Here is a 20,005-nt window from a genome sequence, read left to right as displayed (position 1 = left end):
CCATGCTGTTTATCTAAAAGTGTTCTTACATGGAATGGGAATGAGATAATTAGATCCTACCAGAGCTGTTGGCTGTGATGCATTTTGAAGCAAACAAGGCTATCGATATTACTACGAAAAGCTATTAAGTGGAAGGCAATAAGGTCACCACAAAGAATCACAGAATGGCAGATCGGAAAGGACCTTAAAGCCCACCCAGTTCCCTTCTCTTCTTTTCCCTTTCCCTCTGTGCTGCCCATACTGACTCTGAACAGAAAACTGTGTTCCACAACATGAGCCAAAATATTGGCACTGTGGCATTTGATGACTCCCTGAGTAGCATCCTTGGGAATGTTGTTGACATAAGATATGTCACCTGTGGCAACTCCGGATAAAGGAGTGGGCATCACTGGTTTGAAATGCAGCTTCCCCAGGGGGGCTGGGAGCACAGAGCATTACCTCGGGCCTCTGACAACCTTTTGATCTCATATGACGTGGCCATAATGCTTTGGTTGTTACTAATGCTGGAGCCAGGGGCTGAATTTTTGCCTATAAAGTCCGGCATTTCTAAGATTACTCTTTCAATCCCGGGCTGAATCATCACAAGCTCTTCATACAGCCACAGATTATTTGCAAAATTGCACATTAAAAAAAGTGGAATTTAACATTTAGTCTCAGCTTCTCAGAGAGCATCTGATTTTTGCTTCTGGTCAACCTTTCCCTAGCATTACTTTTCAAGTGAGTACTTCCTCATCCCATTCTAAATTGCTTTTTCCTGGTTTCAGTTCTCCTGTAAACCTGAGGTCATCAGACACTTGCACTTTTCACTACATCAGTGGAAACCAACAGACTGAACTACACTCTGCTCAGTGCAAAATGATTACTACCTCCATCCCTCAAATAAATACCATTTTGCTTTTGGTAAAGGTGCAGCGCTAAGGGAGCTTGGCTCTCATTTTAAATTGGTTTGGGTTCATTTCAGCCCTGGACATGGTGTGGTGGTCACAGGAGCAAAGGAGAGCTCCGCAGTTGTAGATTCCTCTCCATCATTCCAATGGAGTGCATTCTTCATTGGTAGTAAAGGATGAGAGGAAGCAGCTCAGCACCTCCCTGTTCTCCTCTGGAGGTCACTGGCTGTCATGCACTCAGAATTCATTCAGGGTTCCTGGGGCTGAGCCCTGATTAGTGCAAATCCCAGTGTTCCTACCTATGTGGAGTGTGAGCCTCGCTGCCTTATGCCTCAAGCTCTCAAGAAAAGAAGAGAATGTAACTATTTCATCAGAAAGAAATGAGCAGCAGCTGAAAAATATGCATTAGAACTTGGACAAGGCTGCATAATTCTGTTGTAGAGATGAAAAAGGCTTTATCTTTCTAGAAGAACTGAAGAACATAGCAGGGCAGAGCACTTTCTGTTTCTTAGAACTGCCACGTTAGGAGCTGTTGCCTCAGTTTCAATGACTGCTTTGAAGGCAAAGTCCATTCTGCAAAGCAGCCAATTGTTTTGAAAGAATCACATACGGCAAGACTAGAACACCAATTTCTGTTTCTTTCTTCCACTGTAGTATGTTATATTTAATTCTTTCAGCTTTGCATATGTCTGCACTTTAATTTCTTCAGAGGAGGGTTTGTTTTGGACCTGGAGGTTTGGTGCTGGTAAAGAGCAGATGCAGTTTCTGCTGTGAACTCAGCTAAATTTTCAGGAAACTGGATCTGGAATTAGAACTTGAATCTTAACTCAGCTTTAAAGTAGTCCAATTCATAAGCAACCTGAGGAATACCCACAGACTAAAAATGTACTAAGTGAAAAGATACAGTATGATAGTACAGTAGGAAGTACTTACATTAGTAAGATACTTATGTCTATGAGGGAACCATAGTGGAAACTGTCAGTGCTGTGTTACATACAAGACAAGACTATCTACATTTATTTGCATGTGCTGTTTGCAGGACACACTTCTATTTCATACAAACAAACAGAACCTGGATTTTAACATCATTAACTCTCCTTAATAAAATTCTGTGTTTTCATCTGCTTGATCCCACAGTACTTTTAAGTTCAGGTCTTTGAACAGTGTAGTGAGAGAAATGCCACTGCTGTACTCCGAGATGGTGTCCTGGGACATGACACGGTCCAGTTTCATGCAGTTTAACTCCTGTGCTTCCAGTAGCTTCTCTGCTTCCCAAATTTCCTGAAACTGCATTTTATTTTCAGAATGTGACACTGAATCTGGTGACACCCACCACTCTGTGTTCTCTCCAGGGAAGTTGTTACCAGTGCTGACTGAGAGGAGGTGGGCTGCTGATGGCCGTGACAGAGATTCATCCTCTGGAACACAGTCTGTGTTAACTGTCACTGAAGACAGTAGCAGTGGCAGTTCTGCTGTCTGTTGTCTGTAGCATTCTCCTTGCTCCACTGAAGGCAGCAGCAGCTGTAGCAGATGCTCTTCGCTTTCAACCCCATCAGTCTGCAACAGCAGTTTCTGTATTTGCTGAGGGCTCCCATGTACAAGAGCTGAGTCTCTCATGGCACTGCTATCCCACAGTGCCACATTTGGCCGCTGCTCTTTGTAATTCCAAGGGCTGCAGCTTTCACCCAGCGTATGACTGACAAGCTTCCCACCAGCAGAGCTATCTGACAAAACTTCCTTTAGCAACTGGTTCAGACGGAAGTTATTCTTGTTGCCATGGTCTATGCGATCAACACACACACCATAGGTCATGGGGAGGTTGGCAGTGCTTTGCTCAGAGGTTTGAGGAGCATATCCAGTAGGAGCTGCACTCACTGGGCACAGCAGATGGGCGCCCTGGAACACCGATAGGTTGGCTTGCTGCTGGTAGGTACACAGTGATGGATGGAATGGTTGTGGCGGCTCCAGTGCTTTGTCCAAACATTGGCCTACCTGTGGGAACTGTGCTTCGGGGATGAGAAGTGAAGGTTTGGATAAATTTATAGGCTTTATAACATGTTCCACTGTCAGAGTTAGAGGCTGGAACGATGAGATCCCTCTGAAGTCCTATTCAAGGAGACAGACAAACGCGTTATCAACAAGAACTCTGTGACTTTGAAGATCTGCTTAAGGGTCTTAAAAATTCCCCGTTCATCACAGAGGATTTGGACCAGATGACCTGTAAGGTTCCCTTCCAACTCAAACAACTCCAACTCAAACAATTCCATGAGTCTATGAAATTTTCTTTGGAGAAACACCAGTAAGAGCCAGCAACCACCACCAGGCATTTGCAATGCTGATACAAGGAATGATGTGTGATGAGCACTGTCTGGGCTGAATCCAGGACGTGGGGAAAGCGCAGTGCAGTTGACTCACATGATGGCAAATCATTGCATGCATTCTGATAATAGGCCAAATGCAGCCCTGCAAGCAGCAGAAAATATGCAGATGCGCTTTCCATTGTGATACAGAAACCTGAGGGTAGGTTTCAAGATGGCCAAAAAAAGTATCAATTTATACTTGCAACTCCATTTTCAGTTGACTTAAACACATGAACTGAGTATTTCCAAATGGAACGTATAGAGTTGCAATCAAATATGCAGCTCAAAAATCTGATCATGTCTCTTTGCCAGATGTCCATAATCCCTCTTTTACTAGAGATAAATACCCCTCACTTCTCCATCATACCTTATTCATATCATTGCCTTTTGGCAGTAAGCACATTTGTGAACCATTGTTGTCAAGGATGAAATGCAGGAGGAGTAAAATTTCATCAAAAATCTCTGATGAACACCATGAGAACTGTAGTCACTGCCATCAAACCAGGGACTGATGTGTCAGTTTCTCAACAAAGAAGTCACATTTCCCACAGGAATTTTGGTTTTGTTGCTCTCCTTTTTTTACGTTTTAATGCAAATATTAAAAGTTAAATTGTATTACTTAAATACATAATTTTATATTTAATGAGAGCTGCTCTTAAAGTAACGCCTCCTGGTTTATGATGTCAGCCCCCCAATGTCAGAGGCGGATGTTGGTGGTATGGCAGTGGTTGGCAGAGGTTGAACCTTCCCACCAATATGCCATTCCCTGAGACAGACAACAGCAGAGGGACAGTCTGATAGAATGGCATCTGACACTGACTTGTGAATGAAGCAAATGGTGGAATTGAATTCCTCCATGTGGAGGAAAACTATGCTCATTGACATTCACTGGCACTTGTGAGCATTTAAGGAGACCCACCAGAGGATTTAGCACAGAGAGGCAGCATCTGCTGCATTTTAGCAGTGGTGGCAGCAACAGTGGGATCCCTCTGCTAATACATGTTTTTGTACGTATGAGACAGTTCCTGTTCACTCAGTGCAGCCCAGGCAAGCCAACAGGTTGGACACCATGACCTAGACGATGCCCTCACCTGCTCATGCATCCTCCCCAGCTAGCAATATACGAAGTCCCGAACAGTTCAAAGATTTGCAGTATTGACTTAAGAACACTCACCAAAGACATGGGTTGTGCACTGTGTTGTTTGACGTACTTATAGATCACGTAACCAATAGCAGCAAACACCAGCCCAGCACAGAATCCAAGAGCCACGAAACAGTAGAAGAGCCATGTGTTATCTGGTCAATGAAGGCAAGAACAAGGAGAAAATGTAGTGTCAGAACGGTTGCAAGGGATCACCCAAATGATTATAGGTTGCACTGGACAAGAATTTTAAACTAGCACTGCTTCAACATCTCTGTAAAGGCTGTGTTATTCTATACCAGCTAAAAATTGGTCTCTTTTGTGCACCTGGTATCCCAGAAAGACTTTTAGTTGAGCAGAGTTAACAGCCTCACCTGGTAGTGTTTTAACCCAAAATACTTGAGATTTGCTGCTTCTCTCAAGGAGATATAGATGCACTGTTCCATTATACTCTGTGTCTGGGTCCAGATTGGAAACTTCAAGTTCTTTGTTATGCTCATTCTTTATCCACTATTTAAAACAAAAGCAAAGTCTGTATGTCAGAAAGATTACATACATACGATTTCCTGAACTCAGACTGCAAAATACAGCATATTTTATTCACTAATAAGGTGCTACAGGAAACAATAATTCTGTACAGTTCTAAACATACAATTACTTTTCACTATTACTGTATTCAGTTTTTGCATTTCAATTCACTGAGATTAGAACTACATCCCTTGCTTTTCCAGTCTCTGTCAGGTACTTTTGTCTACTTAGACTGTTGAAGTCTGGCTTCTTTTCGAAATTATCAGAGAAATGCTTAAAGTTCTGTTTGTCCGCTGAATGTCAAAGGCTGAGAGTTCCCCCCGTGGAAAAATCCCCTGTGGGATTTCAGTAATCAGAAATTGTATCCATCGTGTATCAGTTTCGATGCCCTTCTCCACCTGATCGCAAAATCTGATCACAAAAGTCAATGCCTCATGCCCTGAGGTTGTCTGTTACCTTTTGACGTGTCCTTAGGTTGAATATTGTTAAGTGATAATCAACAGCACCGAACTTGCTATAAATGTCCTCTATGGTTAGCTGGTGGCCATCCTCACCTCTCAGTGGCGTATAAGGGGGGTGTATAAGAAACTTTATGGACCGTACATGAGGAATACACTCCACTTCTGGTGCTCCAATAATAGCTAGAAAATACAGAACAGAACGCATCAGCTGTTTAGATGAAAGCTGATAGGTTATCAAGTTTTAAATCTATCTTATACATGCACCCCAGTCTGTAAGAGATGATGTCTGCTTACATACAAAAAAGTTTCTGATTTGTGCTTTGTTGGACATTGGAAAAATCAGGAGACGAGAGATACTGTCTTCCCTCAGGTTTCTGCTGCCTACAGCCAACATTTGTCTCTGTAAATTCTTTCCCAAGGCTTTTCCTTAGGACCAAGTTCTCACTGTGCACTGGTTCCCTTGCCTTCACATGCATGTGATGAGATGATCACATCACAGGTCACTGCTGCTTAAATCCCTGTTCCTACTTCAGATTGTGTCTTTAGGGCCATTCAGCTCTTGTGCATCTACTCTCATCTGCAGTGAAAAGTGTGGGCAATACTGAATGTTTAAACACAGGTTGTATGGGAACTACTGAGTCACGGCCTGAACCTCTGATTGATCACCTGAGGCGAGCCATGAGTCAGCCAGAGGAGCACAGTGAAGGCAATTCACCTGTGCTGCAGGAAGGGGTGGAGCCTGGCTGCACCCCTCCTAGACCTATTTAAGAGCTGGCTCCCAGGGGGGGAAGGATTTCTTCTGGAGATCCCTCCTTCTGGTGTTTTGTGGTGAGCCCAGCATAAGGGTAAGCCTTCCATTTATTCTCCTTTGTTATCATAATCTACTTTGCCTAACTCTCTTGTTTATTCTGTGATTGTAACATCTTGATAGCCATTGATTATACACAGGTGTAACTCAATCTATAACATGATGTTTAAAAGCAGCATTCAGTACTCCTTCAAGGGTGCGTAGCTTAAGGAAGTCAAAAGAATGGCTCTGGGGAGTATGATCGCCTAACTGGGATTGTTAAGGCTTATGCTGCAATGGAAAGAGAATGTTTAACGATCAGGGCAATGATATGGCTCCTTCATGGCTTGATTTGTGCAAAGATGTGAAGGCTCTTCACTTCCACTGACTGTTACTGAATCCTTGAATTGTTCTTGACACATGCAGTGGAAAAACTTTAGACACAGAGTCAGCCAGAGAACTTCCAGAGACTTTGTTGTGTGTTTGGTAAAGCCCGCTTGGGTGTTGGGAACCCGGGACATCAAGTGGACTTGCTGCTTGTTTGCTGGAGTTAACGTCTCGTGGCTTTGATGCCTGCATTACTGCCTGGACTCAGGGTGCCCATCATCTCTCTCACTAAGCTCCCCTGCCACCTGAAGAGCAGCTCTTCCTCCAAGGACAAGATGACATTCCCCTGTAATTGTAGCTGGGTGCCAGACCTCAGGGGTGGCCCTGCCTGTGTGCTTGTTTGCTGCTTTGTCCAGCAAATCTTCTTCATAGAATCATAGAATCACAGAATGGCTGAGGTTGGAGGGAACCTTAAAGGCTATCCACTTCCAACTCCCTGCCATGGGCTGGTTGCTCCCAAGAAGATAGAGCTTCCCAGGGCCCCATTCTACCTGGCCTTGGACGCCTCTTCAGCCCTGGAAAGCTTTCACTCCCTCCCTAGCAAGCACAGAATCTTGCAGTACTGAAAGTGGAGGAGACATGATCCTAAACATCAGTGAGACTTAGGATGAATCCCCAGCTTAGGATGAATCCCCAGCAGTGGTACATACTTTCTTTTTTGGGCTCAAATCTCTCTGAGCGCACCCAGTTGGAGGAGCAGCGGTGGCCAGTAGCCCTCACCCTGGCGTAGTAATGCTCTGTGAAGTTCTCTGTTTCACGAGTGAGATTGCAGAAGAGCTGTGTGATGCTCTGGCACTCCCGCTTGTTAAGCCAGGCTTTCTCGCCATACCTTTGACAGGACAAAAAATTTTTCAGGTTGTTTGGTAGAGTAGATGCAATATAGTCCTTCAGAATAATGCAGACAGGCTGCTCTGCCGACTCTAATAGTTTTAAAATTCATTACCGTAATTTGCAAGTGGCTGGGAATTAAATGGCAATCAACACTCCCCCCCCCCCCGAGTACAGCCCTTAATCTATTCCCATTGGCACTTCTGCGTGGCTGTTGCTTTGAGGAAGGCCAGCTTGTTTCAAGGTGCACACACAGGAACATCCTGCGAGCCAGCAGTTGCTGGGCTCTTTTACCCAATGACTGCATGCAGATTTGCTGCTGAGTTTGCAGACTTACACAAATGCAACAAAAGTATAATGCAGTAGAGGGTGGAATTCTTGCAGCTCTGGTGACTGAACCAGAGGAAGGCAATTGCTATTAATGGCACTTACAGATTGGGAAACAGCAGAACAGAGAGAAGTTGCTGAAGGCAAAACTGTGTTATGGAGTCAAGGTGTAAAAGTATTGCTTAACTAAGCACCATCTGCCAGTTTAAATAATCCTATCTTTTACTGAATTCTTGTCTAAGCAGAACCATGCCTGTAACAGCAAAATAAGCAGCAGAAAGGGCAATGTTGACTTTTCTTTCATGGCCCTTCTCTCTGAGAAAAGTGGCCATAAAACCCACTAAATCCCAAAAAGAAGCAAACTTCACATACTGTTTATACTGGACATCAAATACAGTGCCAGGAGGGATATCTGCTTCAGTTTCCCAAGTTAGGATGTTTTCAAAGTTTGTAGAAGAAAATGCTGCACGTTTCAGACATGACAACCTCTCTGTAGTCGCAATGCCTATGGTAACAAAGAAACCGTGTTAAAATGTGTATTTTGGCACCTCAGCCCTCAGATGAACATGAATCCATGAGTGCTCAGCCCTTTGGTGAACAGAAGTAGCAGACATCCCACTCCCAGTTTGTTAAAGGGGGGCTGCTAAGCAGAAGCTTGAACAGAAGCAGTACTTGGATCAGGCACACTGCTGTGTAGGCCCTGCAGATCACTGGCTCATCACAAAGGAATGTAAGCCAGGAATTTATACAGAATGGGCTTCAAAACCTAAGAGTCAAAAAGAGAATGCAGGAGTGTCTTATCAGGTTTCTCTTAAAGCAGCTGAGTGGATGGAAAATGAAGAACAGACTGATTTTGAGGCTAGATTCATGTCTAGGAATGCCACTGCTGTCTGCCCAGACTCAGGGAAGTAATGTGCTGAGATCAGTTTCACACCGCTGTGGGTATGACAGCCACTAACCTCCCACAGTCTATGTTTTATGGGATGAAGACTGCCTGTGCAAAGTGACATGCCAAGAACCTGGGGCCTGGACTCTGCTCTGGGTGTGCCAGTGTAAAGCACACAGCTCTCCAGGTTCTCTGCAGCCTTTGGCCTGCCAGGGGCAGTGGGTTCTGGCTTTGCTAAGCAGCAGTGTCTTCTGTGTCTGATAAGCACATAGAGCACACCAGAACAGCAATCCACCTGCGACACATGACATATCCTGGAGAAGTTGGGTTTTGTTCCATCGTGGGAACACAGCACAGAATTTCCTGAAGGATGATTCAGAAAACCTAACTGGGACAGTAACCTTCAGAACTGATAAGCTCTGTAAATTCGAACTGTAGGCAAGTCCTCAAAGTTACACAGCACATACATTATTCTTAACTCTTGCTTTTCACTGTCAACCAACTCCTTGAAATAGTTTGGGCTTCAGCCTGATCTTGCTGGAAAGGAGCAGCCCCCTTATGGCATTTGTAAATGTCTTCATCCCTGGAAAAAAGTGGTGTGCTGAGCAGGTAGAAGAAGCAACATTTCACCTATACAAAAATTCATAACCAGAATGGAGGTGACCTGGACAAGATCCTTTCAGTATTTAGGGAGGGGATATAAGAAGAAAGGGGACAGAACCTTTAGCTGGGTCTGTTGTGATAGGACAGGGGAAATGGTTTTCAACTAAAAGAGAGGAGATTCAATATCTAAGAAGGAAGTTTTTTACACTACAGACAGTGAAGCACTGGCACAGGTTTCCCAGAGAGGTGGTCGTGCCCCATGCTTGTAGACATCCCAGGTCAGGGGATGAGCACTGATGGAGTAGTGGTCATTCCAGTGTGCTGCAGAAAAGAGGGACCAGATGGCCTCAAGGGTCCCCTCCAACTCCAATTTCATGATTCCATGATTTGTTTGTATCTCTTTCAAAATCAGAGCTTCTGGTTCTTCTGTTCACATGCCTCATTGCACAAGACAAAGGGACTGAACTCCGTAAATATCCTTTGCTCTTCTGGGATTCAGCTTGTATTGTATCAGTGGCAAACACTTTAGATTGAAGGAGTCTTTTCTTATCTTTGAAAATGTTAAAAGGTAAGAGCAACACAGGAGAGAGCTTTTGGACAGTCTTGAATGATAGCTCATTCTCTAGGTCTTACTTCAGGAAACACAACTGAACTACCTCCACTAATACAGATCCAAACTGAAACAACCACCATCAGAGATAGAAGTCAGGACTTACCGACCACTGAACACACAGCCAAGACGACCAGAAGTTTCTTCATGAATAGCAGTGCAAGGCGGGCTGGGAGAGCAGGCGGTTGAGCCAGTGTGCTGGTGAATCACCTTTTACAGCAGCTAAATTCTTGCTTGTGAGGCCAGGTTGGATTTGTTGCTCAGTAACTGGCTGCAGAGCTGCTGTCCCGCATGCGTGCTCGTCTGAGATCACCAGCAAAAGATCTGTACGCATGTGTGAGCACATAAGAGAGTATTTAAGGGACAAACAGGAACACTCCTTCCGAGTATACACACGTAACTGTACAAAGGTGCACAAGCCAGAGGCTTAGAAAATCCCCGTCTTTTTTCTTGAAAGAGAGCCAAATGCCATTTTCCTGACAAAGAGCTCCTTGACTAAAGGCCCTTGTTGACATTTTTCAGTTTTGGGGCTTGCTCTTCTAGTTGGATAGCTTTAACTTTTTAAAACTCTGGAAGTGAATACTTACTGCTCTGCACATAGCTGGCATTGTAACTGCTGCGAACAAGACACCTATTTCCCTAGGAAATACCTTTTGATATTTTCCTGAAATGAAAGTCAAAATAGATCAGTAGTTTTTTTTTTTTTAAGCTCTGCTGTTATTCATAGTGGGTGTGAATGGGAGCCAAATGACTCATGTGGCCCTGCTGCACTGGGCAGAGCACAAATCGGGTCTGCCAAGGTGTGCATCCTGCTGGGTGGCTGCAGAGCATCTTCCTTTCACATAGATGGGAGGCTGCTTTCCTGTAGCAGGAGTGTCTTGCCACTGTTTTTTTTTTTTTTTTTTTAAATAGCTTTTCTCATCTGTAGACCTACAGTTAATTTTAGCGGCTAATGACACTATGAGGGTCTATACTGGATATCATCAATACCATCCAATAAAAAACTACACATTTATATGAAATCTAAGCAAGAAACAGACATAGCTCATAGTTTTCCATTCCTTTCTTAGGCTTTTAGGATGTTGTTCAGTTACATTTTCAACTTCTCTTCAGAAAAAGGGAAGACATTTCCTTCTTTAGTGAAAACCAGTAGTCTGTCTTCAAGAGCTGTGGATTTAGAACCAGCAGAAGTGTGTAAAACCAGAACTGGTACTATCGCATGCTGCTTATTTTTCCTATGATATCATCGGTAGAGAAAGCTTCACACGTATAGCCTAACTTGAAGCTTAGAAAGCTCTCTTAGGCACTGCTTTTGAATTTTTATCACTAACTACTCATTCAACACAGACTGGGTAACCTCACTGAATTACTTTATCCCATGGACATAACTGTTGACAAAATGAGAAAGTCCTGTCCTGAGTTCTTGATTATGTGTAGGGCTAACTAGGCCACTGCATAAGGCTCAAATTCCTCCAGGCTTCTTCAGCAGCTAAGCAATAGCCAGACTTGTTAGTGAACTGGATCACAGCTCTTCCAATGAAAGGGGAGAGCTTCTTTACTCATTGCATAGCTACAGCCATTAGGTAAGGTAGAAGGTACAGACTGACAGAGGGAGCAAGGTGCTCTGGTGTTCCTCATCCTTTTCCAGTGGAAAGAAGGTCTCAAGCCTGGGCAAAGGACATCCAGGAGTGGGATGTTGCCTCCACCAGTAAGGCTCATCTGGTTGGCAGCCTTCCCTCCAGCTCTCATCCTGGGAGAACCAGGACAAGACAGAGAATTAATCACAGGCCTTTTTGGGAAAGTTATGACACATCCAAGTAATTTTGTAGAAGTTACTCAACTTCTCAGCTTCCTGTAACTAAAGGCTTAGGGGATTTTCTTGATTGCACAAGAAGTTGGTTGGTAATTATATTTGGGTGATCTGTATCTTTCTAAATTAAGAGAAGGGATTTCAATACAGGATGAACCTAAGGATACCTTGGGGGTGATGGGTAAGAAATAGAGGTTTCTACTCCAGTAATATTTTTAACCACCTTCTTCTTTAATTTTAAGGTGGGATTTTAATTAGTATGCCTTGCTCTCCTCTTCTGAAGCAGCCCCAGCACCTCATATCCCTCCCTACCTCTTTCTGATGTTGTTCTTCCGGTTCTTTAGAGATGTTAACATTGATACCCCCTCCCTCACATGAAACAGTTCTGTTTCTCCCTCTTTCTTCAAACACATTGCTTTCCTCCATGTCCTTTTACTGGGGGGGCTGGGGGGGGAGAGGGAAGAAACCTAGGAGAATATGTTTCCATGAGATGCAAAGAGCACAAATTAAAAATAATCTGAAGAAGTCAGCATTGCCCAGCAAAGAGACGCCCTGTATCTCCTGTGTCTGTTCTTGGTGGACTTCTGATTTGATTCTTGGCTCAGAGAGCTGCAATCCTTCTCTTTCAGTGACCCAGATGGAGACCTGGCTGGGAAGTCTCATACAACCCCACTCAGGGAAAAAAAGAGTAGAAATGGAAAGCCTATGACAGAGTTCTGTTTTAAATTGCTTTTCAAGAATAGCTGAGCCACTCTTTGTAGATCTGCGAAATATGAAAGCACACACACGGATTTATCTATGAAAATATATTACTTCTGCATATAGCATCTCCCAGACATCCTGCACAGCAGGAGAAAACAGTAAGTACATCTGTATAAAAAGCAAAATAAATAAATAAACATGCTACACATTTCTCACTGTGACTTTGGTTCACTCCACTGAAACATAGAAGGTGATCTCTGTAGGTTGATGGCAAATCTCAAGAGAACACAAGGCACTGCGTGTTTGCAATGTGATACCTACAGGAGGTATCACTGCATGCCTCGCCCCTGCTGGGTTCAGATGGTGTCCCATGTCATAGTTTTAATGTCTGTCACAGCTGTATTCCTACAGGGGCACAGTTAATGTACATTACCTAGCAGTAAAATATACCTTTTGTGTCCCAAAGCCATATCTTTGATGACCAGACATCAGTAGAAAAAAAAAAATCTTATCTAGTACCTAATATCTAATAAATTAAAAAGTATGTAATAAATTAAAAAAAAACACAAAACCAAAGACATCAAAAAACAAACACAAACAATCCACAGCACTATCGATTATTTGTCCTTGTCCAGGTATCATTGCCTGGATCTGTATAGCTCTCTAGCATCTTCCAGGCATGCTGCAGAACTGCAAGGTATACTCTAGCTCCTTCTCAGGTAATGTGAGTGCTGATAGCCTTTGAATTTAAACTTTTTATCATATCTTTTCTCCATATCTGAAGTTCTAAATGCATCACCTAGCACTGTGGATGCAGGAGGTGTTCCTCCTGTGCAATTATCACTGTCACAGTCACTTGCAATACCTTCATCTTCTGCCACCTGTGATGTCTGAAAGTAAATGAGTTTCTCCATGGTGGGATCCTCATTGAGCAGCGAGTTCTCACTGACCTGGACAGGCTGATCAAGTGTTGATTTCTGGTAATATATGGTAAAATCATGATCTTTCCTATACAGACAGTGTTCATCAGCTGGAAGCTTGGTGCAACTCTTGTTTGCTAGTAGGTGAAGAATGCTCACTTCCAGGCAGTCATCGCTGTCTGTGTCATGCTGTCCATGTTCCCTGGGAGCTGGGAATCTCACATCAGTGAGTGATAGTCTTCCCAAAGAGGAACTGTCAGAATGTGATGCCTTTTCATTTCCTTGGGATCCTGAGGTGTCCACCTCATTTTTTGTTGTGGGAAAGAAAGAGAAACCCAGGGCACTTAAGTCAAATGCGGATCCACCATCCAGAGTGAGACCTCCAGATGTGGAGCCCAAGATAGTTTCTGCGTCAGCTGTTCTGGATGTTTGACAGATGAAGTGTCTCCTTGGAAACTGAAGCATTTCAGTGTATGGTATGAAACTACTACTGTCTTCTTCCTCTTCCTCTTCTGATGATGATGATGGTAGGAAGGAAGCCATCCATAGTTTGTTGTTTTGTGCTAAAGTTTTGTTTTTCTTCCCTTGTGACACTGGCCTATCTGTGCAGATAAGACAGTCTGTGAGGAATTCATTTTCTTTGCGCTCACAGCAAAAGGTTGGTCCAGCAATTTTACAATTAGATAAATCCTATCAGAGAAAAGACACAAAATAGGTCAGCTTTTCAAAGAAAATTTTGGATATAGGATATGCCAGAATCAAAGCTGTCTTGTAAGGGGACTTCTGAATGCAGAACTGAGAAGCGCAGACCATAAGCAACGTTTACACTCCCTCCCAGATACCCTCTGAAAATCAGCCAAACTTCGATCCGGGAAGGTACTCCAGCATTTGGGCCATACCAAAGCTTGAGGCATCTGCTTATGCTTTGCATCTTGTTTCAGCAGCCAAATGATGGAGGCACTTGTCAGAAGGATGAGGAGGACACAGACCGGGATCGTGGCGGAAAAAGGGAACTTCCATTCCCCTAGTGAAACAGAAAAAGACAAAAACAAATTTCACGAAGGTGGTATATTTTATGCTAATAACACACACCTTTGTGTCTTGGTCAGCTTTGCTTTCCAAGATCTCTGAAATGGTTAAAGCTCGAGATCCTGTTTTTCTAGAGAAAATGATGGCAGATGTGCCTAAGACCAGCCTCTAAGTTAGAAATGATTGTTGATACCAGCCAGTGCCTTAATTAGAGGAGGTAAAAAGTAAGGCTTTATTGATTTCTTTTTTCTCTCTGCCAGGAGAAATTTGAAAATTCCCAAGGCTTTAGTGGTAGCATAACCCAAGTATAATAATTCAGGATTTTTGGGAAATATCTTAGGACTGGATATTTCCAATGAAAACATTGCTATAGAAGGCAGAAACCTTTTACTTGAAAATCCAAATCCAAACAATTTAACAGAAAGTCTTTTTTTTTTTTTTTTTTTCCAAGAAGCTGATTTTGATGGAATTCTTTGACATTCTGTAACCTCATCTGATATCTTAGTACATCCTTCCTCAGGAAGATCATACCTTTATGGTTTAACAGCATGCACACTGGCTGAGAGAATTTGCTGTGCTTGAAGTCGATGCTTTGAATGGAAGATCTGGCATTCAAGCAGTAATTGCCTCTGAGTGCAGTGGTGTCGATAGTCACTGCCTTTTTCCTAAAGATACTTTTGTATTGCTTCTGTTTTGAGACAAAAGGAACAGAGGGTTAGAAAGATGACTCTTTCATTTTTGGGATGGTGTTTCTCTACCCTTTTTGCCATAAGTCTCATCATCCTGTTTGCATGGCACCAGTGGTTGGAAGGTGCATAGTGAGGCACTTGCCTTGCTTGCTATTTGTAGTAAGCATCTCTTTATGTCTGTGCTATGCTTTTTGCTGCCACAGCTATGCTGTTAGCAGCACCCAAACTAGCTGTTCTAAACCATGGATTTTTCTCTGACTGTTCAGTTGCTTCTGAACATCACATCTATAATAGATAAAAATACAGTAAGAAACGGAACTACCAATAAAACGAAGGTACTGAATGTAACACACTCATATCTTTTCCAGCTTTAGTTAACTCTGGTTTGGCCATTTCAATTTTTCTAGGCAAGCCTCCAATCACTCCCTGCATAGATATTTGCATCTATTTCATTTCAGCTTCATTCCTCTGTTTCATCTACATAGTACTTCTTTTACTGACCTTGTCTTCGGATCCAGCTTCCCAAAAGTTGAAGTCATACATCCAAGATAAACTCTCCACACAGATGGCCATAGGAAAAGTGGCACTCACATGGATTACGTCTTCCTTTACATTCATGTTTAGCAGTGGGGGAGCCAGTTCCACTACAATTGAGTGACAGACGTAAGAATAGTGCTTGCTGACATCGTAGTTTCACAGAACTAATGTTTTATTTGGCTGATCTAAACTTCTAGCTGATATCTTGTGGTGGACATGAGGGAAGGAGGTGCTATATTTTATGCTAATAATGGACACATGTGGTCAGCTTTTCTTTCCAAGATCTCTGAAGTTGTTAGGGCTCAAGATCCTATTTTTCCAGAGAAAAGAAACAGAAAGGTAAAGGAACATCTCATTTTTTTTAATGTAACATAACTTCAGTGATACTGTCTTTCTGTTGTGGTGAGCTTGAAACCGCTTCATTCACTTAGAGCATTGATGAAACAAATTCTGATACCAGACACAAAACTTAATTTCAAATCATCATGGCTCACTGTTGCTTGTGCCCACTCAATTCTGGCATTCATAAAGCTTCGTGTTTCTCTTCCTGGTTTAACTAATTTGCTCATGCAGACACTGTTGCTGGGGTGTCCTTCCAGCCAGGCTGTACCTGACAGACACTCACCATCTAAATGGTACTCCTTGAACTGTGATTTTACCCATGGCGAATGGAGTCGTCCAGAAGCGGCTTTTACTTGAGCCCGGAATTTAATGAAGAAGTTTGGAATCACACACGTGAGGTTGCAAGAGATACTGTGAATGTTTCTGCAATGAGGAACCTTTATCCATTTGTCCATGCGTGTCTTGCTAAAACAAGAAACAAATGCACCACATCAAACATCTTTTGTTATAACTTATATGGCAAGTGAAGGAAGTGTTTTTCTGCATGGATGCTGAATCTTACTGAAAGATTCAACATCCATGCAGAATGCTTTTCTGCTTTCCGGACAGAAAAGGATTGACTTTGGTGAAAGGAAGCAGTCAGATCACTGATCATGACTCTGATTAAGCACACCCAGAGATGTTTGCTCTGTGCCATACTTCCCATCAGATCCTTTTGTAAGCACTCACCTTTCATATCTCACAGTGTATGACACATCTGGTGGATATCCTTTTCCTGGAGTCCATGTCAAAATCATATCAAAATCCTTTGACAGTAATGTAACATTTTGAGGAGGAGGAAGTTGACCATGACCTGATCAAAAAGGAAAATTAAGTGAATTATTAAACATTGCTTTGGAAATAGGAAATATCACTTGTTGTTGACAAAGGTGGTTTCAAAATTTGGGGCACAGCAGCTCAATTCACTTATGACTGTAAACTAGTTGAGGAAACAGGTATGTCTGTGATGTTGTTGCGTTTTCCTCACCTCACCACAAAACATCTTCATCTCAACAGCTGTCAGAATTAGGACTGCAATGTGTGTGAGCCATCCAATTCTGTAATTGGAGCAGCATCCCCCATAGTTTCACTGGATTCTCCTGTGATCTGTTTTACAACCCCACAAACTCCAGCCTGACTCCCTTATTCTCTCACATCCTGAAGCTCAGATCAGGCACTGGGTTGCTCCACCCATCCACTTCCAACTCATAAAGGCAGACATGTCACAAGTACAGCAGGATGCAGCATGCAGGCTCACCACTTGCACTTTTTGGCACCAGCTGTTTCCAGTAAATAAACACGTACATTGCAATCTTCAACAAGACATATTCAGTAGTCAGATAACTGGCACTGCTGCCCAAAGAGGTTGTGGGTGCCCCATTCCTGAAGGTGCCCGAGACCATGGATGAGCCCCTGGGCAGCCTGAATTGGTGGGGGGCAGTTAGCCCACAGCAGGGAGTTGGAGTGGGACGGTCTTTAGGGTCCTCTCCAACCTCAGCCATGCTATGATTCTTTGATTTTAAATTGCCATTTCTTTACAGTGAAATGTTTTACTTTATGAAAATCATTCCCATCCTTACTGCTTTCAACATGTTGTCTATGTCTTCTGTCCCCCAAGCAAAGCCACGTAGCCCAGCAAAGCGAAAGTGACAAAGCCATGACGTACCTCTGGGCTGCCACAGGAAGCAGAGAACTGCCAGCACTCTGATTCTCCATGCAGACATACTGAAGCAGAACTTTTCCACATGAAATTTATTTCTTTCCTTGCTACCTTGTCATCGTATTGTTTTCCTGTATTAAGTTGTATAGATGGTGGAGGAATATGTGGTTAATTACTGACACGCATGTGCACAGCTTCACTTCCTTGTGCAGCCCATGCGTGGCACTACTCATCGAACTGAAGAGGGAGCAGAGGTGAGACTGCTTAGGATGAAAGCAGAAATGCTGCAAAGATTGCAGCACAATGCCCTCCAGTGTAACAGAGTTGATCTCTGGAATGGGCTACATGAGAACGGAACATGGCATGAGCCCTTTCCTCTGAGGCACCTCGTAAAAAGTGACCTTTGGAATTTACCTGTGTGGCTGTCAAATATTTATAGAAATCAAACAACGTTTTACTGCATGAGATACCTGATAATAACCTAGAAGGTATAGAAATCTGTTAGCAGAACTATGTGAAGTTATGTCAGCCTCATACTTACGAGAAGCCAAGGTGTATTCTCTCAGTGTATTTTATCAGGCCAAGAGTATGTTCTACAAGATACAGAATGACGCCGCGCGGAAAGCAGAGTGCGGAGCTGGGATGCTCCATGTTTGGATTTTGCTCTGAACCAGGGTGAACAGGACAAAGGGGAGTGGCATCAACTAAAAGAGGGAGGTTTGGGTTAGATGGTACCAAGAAATGTTTTGCTCAGAAGACGGTGAAGCGCTCGCACTGCTGGCCGGAGAGGTTAGCCATCTCTGAGCTCCACCTCTGAGGGCGTTCAGGGCCAGGTTGGGCGGGGCCGGGCTCTGCGCTGCTCTCCCAGCTCCGGTCGCAAGGAGGCGCTGCCGCCCGGAGAGATGAGCCGCGCTCCGGCCGCGGGTACTTCCGGAACAGACTACCGGAACCCACTCCTACTTCCGGAACCTACTTCCGGGTGGACGCCGTGTGCGCGCCACACTCTGTGTAGTGCGATTGGCCGTCCCGTGCCACTGGGCGTTGACCCCCCCGCTCCGCCTTACCTGCACGGTACGCAGAGCCACATCTACAGGGATGTGTGGGGTAGAACGCTGCTGCAGCCGTCAGTGCGCTGCTGGGAGCCTGGCGGTTTGCACATAGCGACCATGCGGCTGCTGCAGGGTCTGGGTTAGTGATGCATTGGTGCATCCATCACTGCGCAAATCCCGCATTCTCCCACTGGCCTACTCAGTCATGTCCATGCTTTGGGACAGGGGTTGTCCCTCCTCAGTGCGCTGTGCCTGGGCCTCTGCGTACAGCTGGCAGCTGAGGAACACATTGTTTTGCCGCCTCTGGCCTGTCCGCGCTACATGATTCAGACTACGAGGGCAAACCCTGTCTGAGTAACCTTTCCTGCCCCATCCCTTCCTGAGGAGGGGCAGTGCAGGAAGCGTGCTGCGGCGCGGTCACTGCATGCTGTGGTGTGGCTTTGTGAAACTGCTGGGGGGACTGGCCGGCAGAAAGTGCTGTCATGCCACTCCTTCCTGCCCTGCCCCACCCGCGCACTGGTCCTGGCAGGGTGCTGTGTGCTGCGTGCTGAGATCCAGGTGAGAAAAAGCCCACGTGTAAGCAACACTTAATAAGGCATCTCTGGTCTGAGTGGCACCATGGGAAACCAAACCATAATGATCCATAACTAAAAGTTAAAGAACATTTCAGTTGACCACAATTTGCAGGAAGGATTAGGTATTTTCTGCTTGGTTTTGTGTCCAGACTCCAAGCACAGGAAGGATGCAGAGATGTTGGAATGGGTCCAAAAGAGGGCTGTGACAATGATATGAGGGTAGGAGCACCTCTCCTATGAAGAAAGGCTGAGGGAGTTGGGTCTGTTCAGCTTGGAGAAGAGAAGGCTGCAGGGAGACCTCACTGTGGCTTCCTAGTACTGAAGGGAGACTATAATGGGGGACCAACTTTTTACACGCTCTGATAGTGACAGGACAAGTAGGAATGGCTTTAAACTAAAGGAGGGGAGATTTCGATCAGATGTTTAGGAAGACATTATTTACTAAGAGGGCGATAAGGTGCCGGCACTGCTGCCAAGAGAGGATGTGGATGCCCCATCCCTGGAGGCATTCAGGGCCAAGTTGGTTGGGGCCTTGGGAAGCCTGAGTTGGTGGGGAAAATGTTTTCCTTTTTCTGCTGAAAAAGAACAAATTGCTATTGGTAATGAGAGGGTTAAAAAGTCGGCAGAGCTGAGTGATGCCAAATAAAATACAGCAGTGTCCCCTTGACCCAGACAGGCATCTCAGCAACTTGTCACCAAGAAAAAAAGAACAGTCTTCATTTGGTTTTTAAACCAAGCCTGGAAATATTTAAAATGAAAAACAAAACAAACGACATACCATATTTTCCATACAAATGCTACAAATTCTTTATTTTTATTTCTGGTTTGGGATTTTTCAAGGAACTCAG

The 20,005-nt window shown here is 44.0% G+C and overlaps 2 protein-coding genes across 2 annotated transcripts; both read right to left on the bottom strand.

Moving 5' to 3' along the window:
* Positions 1–1,872: 1,872 nt before the first annotated feature.
* On the bottom strand, positions 1,873–11,826 carry IL22RA1 (interleukin 22 receptor subunit alpha 1). Its single transcript, XM_052698758.1, has 7 exons — positions 9,912–11,826; positions 8,079–8,211; positions 7,202–7,380; positions 5,373–5,557; positions 4,763–4,898; positions 4,422–4,543; positions 1,873–2,993 (listed from the first exon to the last, which is right to left on the bottom strand). The coding sequence occupies exons 1-7, from the start codon at positions 9,952–9,954 to the stop codon at positions 1,986–1,988; spliced, it is 1,806 nt and encodes a 601-aa protein (XP_052554718.1). The 5' UTR covers positions 9,955–11,826; the 3' UTR covers positions 1,873–1,985.
* Positions 11,827–13,068: 1,242 nt separating this feature from the next.
* Positions 13,069–19,009, bottom strand: IFNLR1 (interferon lambda receptor 1). Its single transcript, XM_052698759.1, is given in 8 exon segments — positions 13,069–13,225; positions 13,228–13,927; positions 14,137–14,261; positions 14,798–14,954; positions 15,457–15,599; positions 16,118–16,299; positions 16,564–16,687; positions 17,540–19,009. Coding segments are annotated over 8 exon segments (1,530 nt in total). The 5' UTR covers positions 17,598–19,009; the 3' UTR covers positions 13,069–13,184.
* Between the last annotated feature and the right edge of the window lie 996 nt (positions 19,010–20,005).

Source organism: Tympanuchus pallidicinctus, unplaced genomic scaffold (genome assembly GCF_026119805.1).
Source record: "Tympanuchus pallidicinctus isolate F22 unplaced genomic scaffold, pur_lepc_1.0 scaffold33, whole genome shotgun sequence".
Lineage (NCBI taxonomy): Eukaryota > Metazoa > Chordata > Aves > Galliformes > Phasianidae > Tympanuchus > Tympanuchus pallidicinctus.
This window is presented reverse-complemented; position numbering and strand designations above follow the sequence as displayed.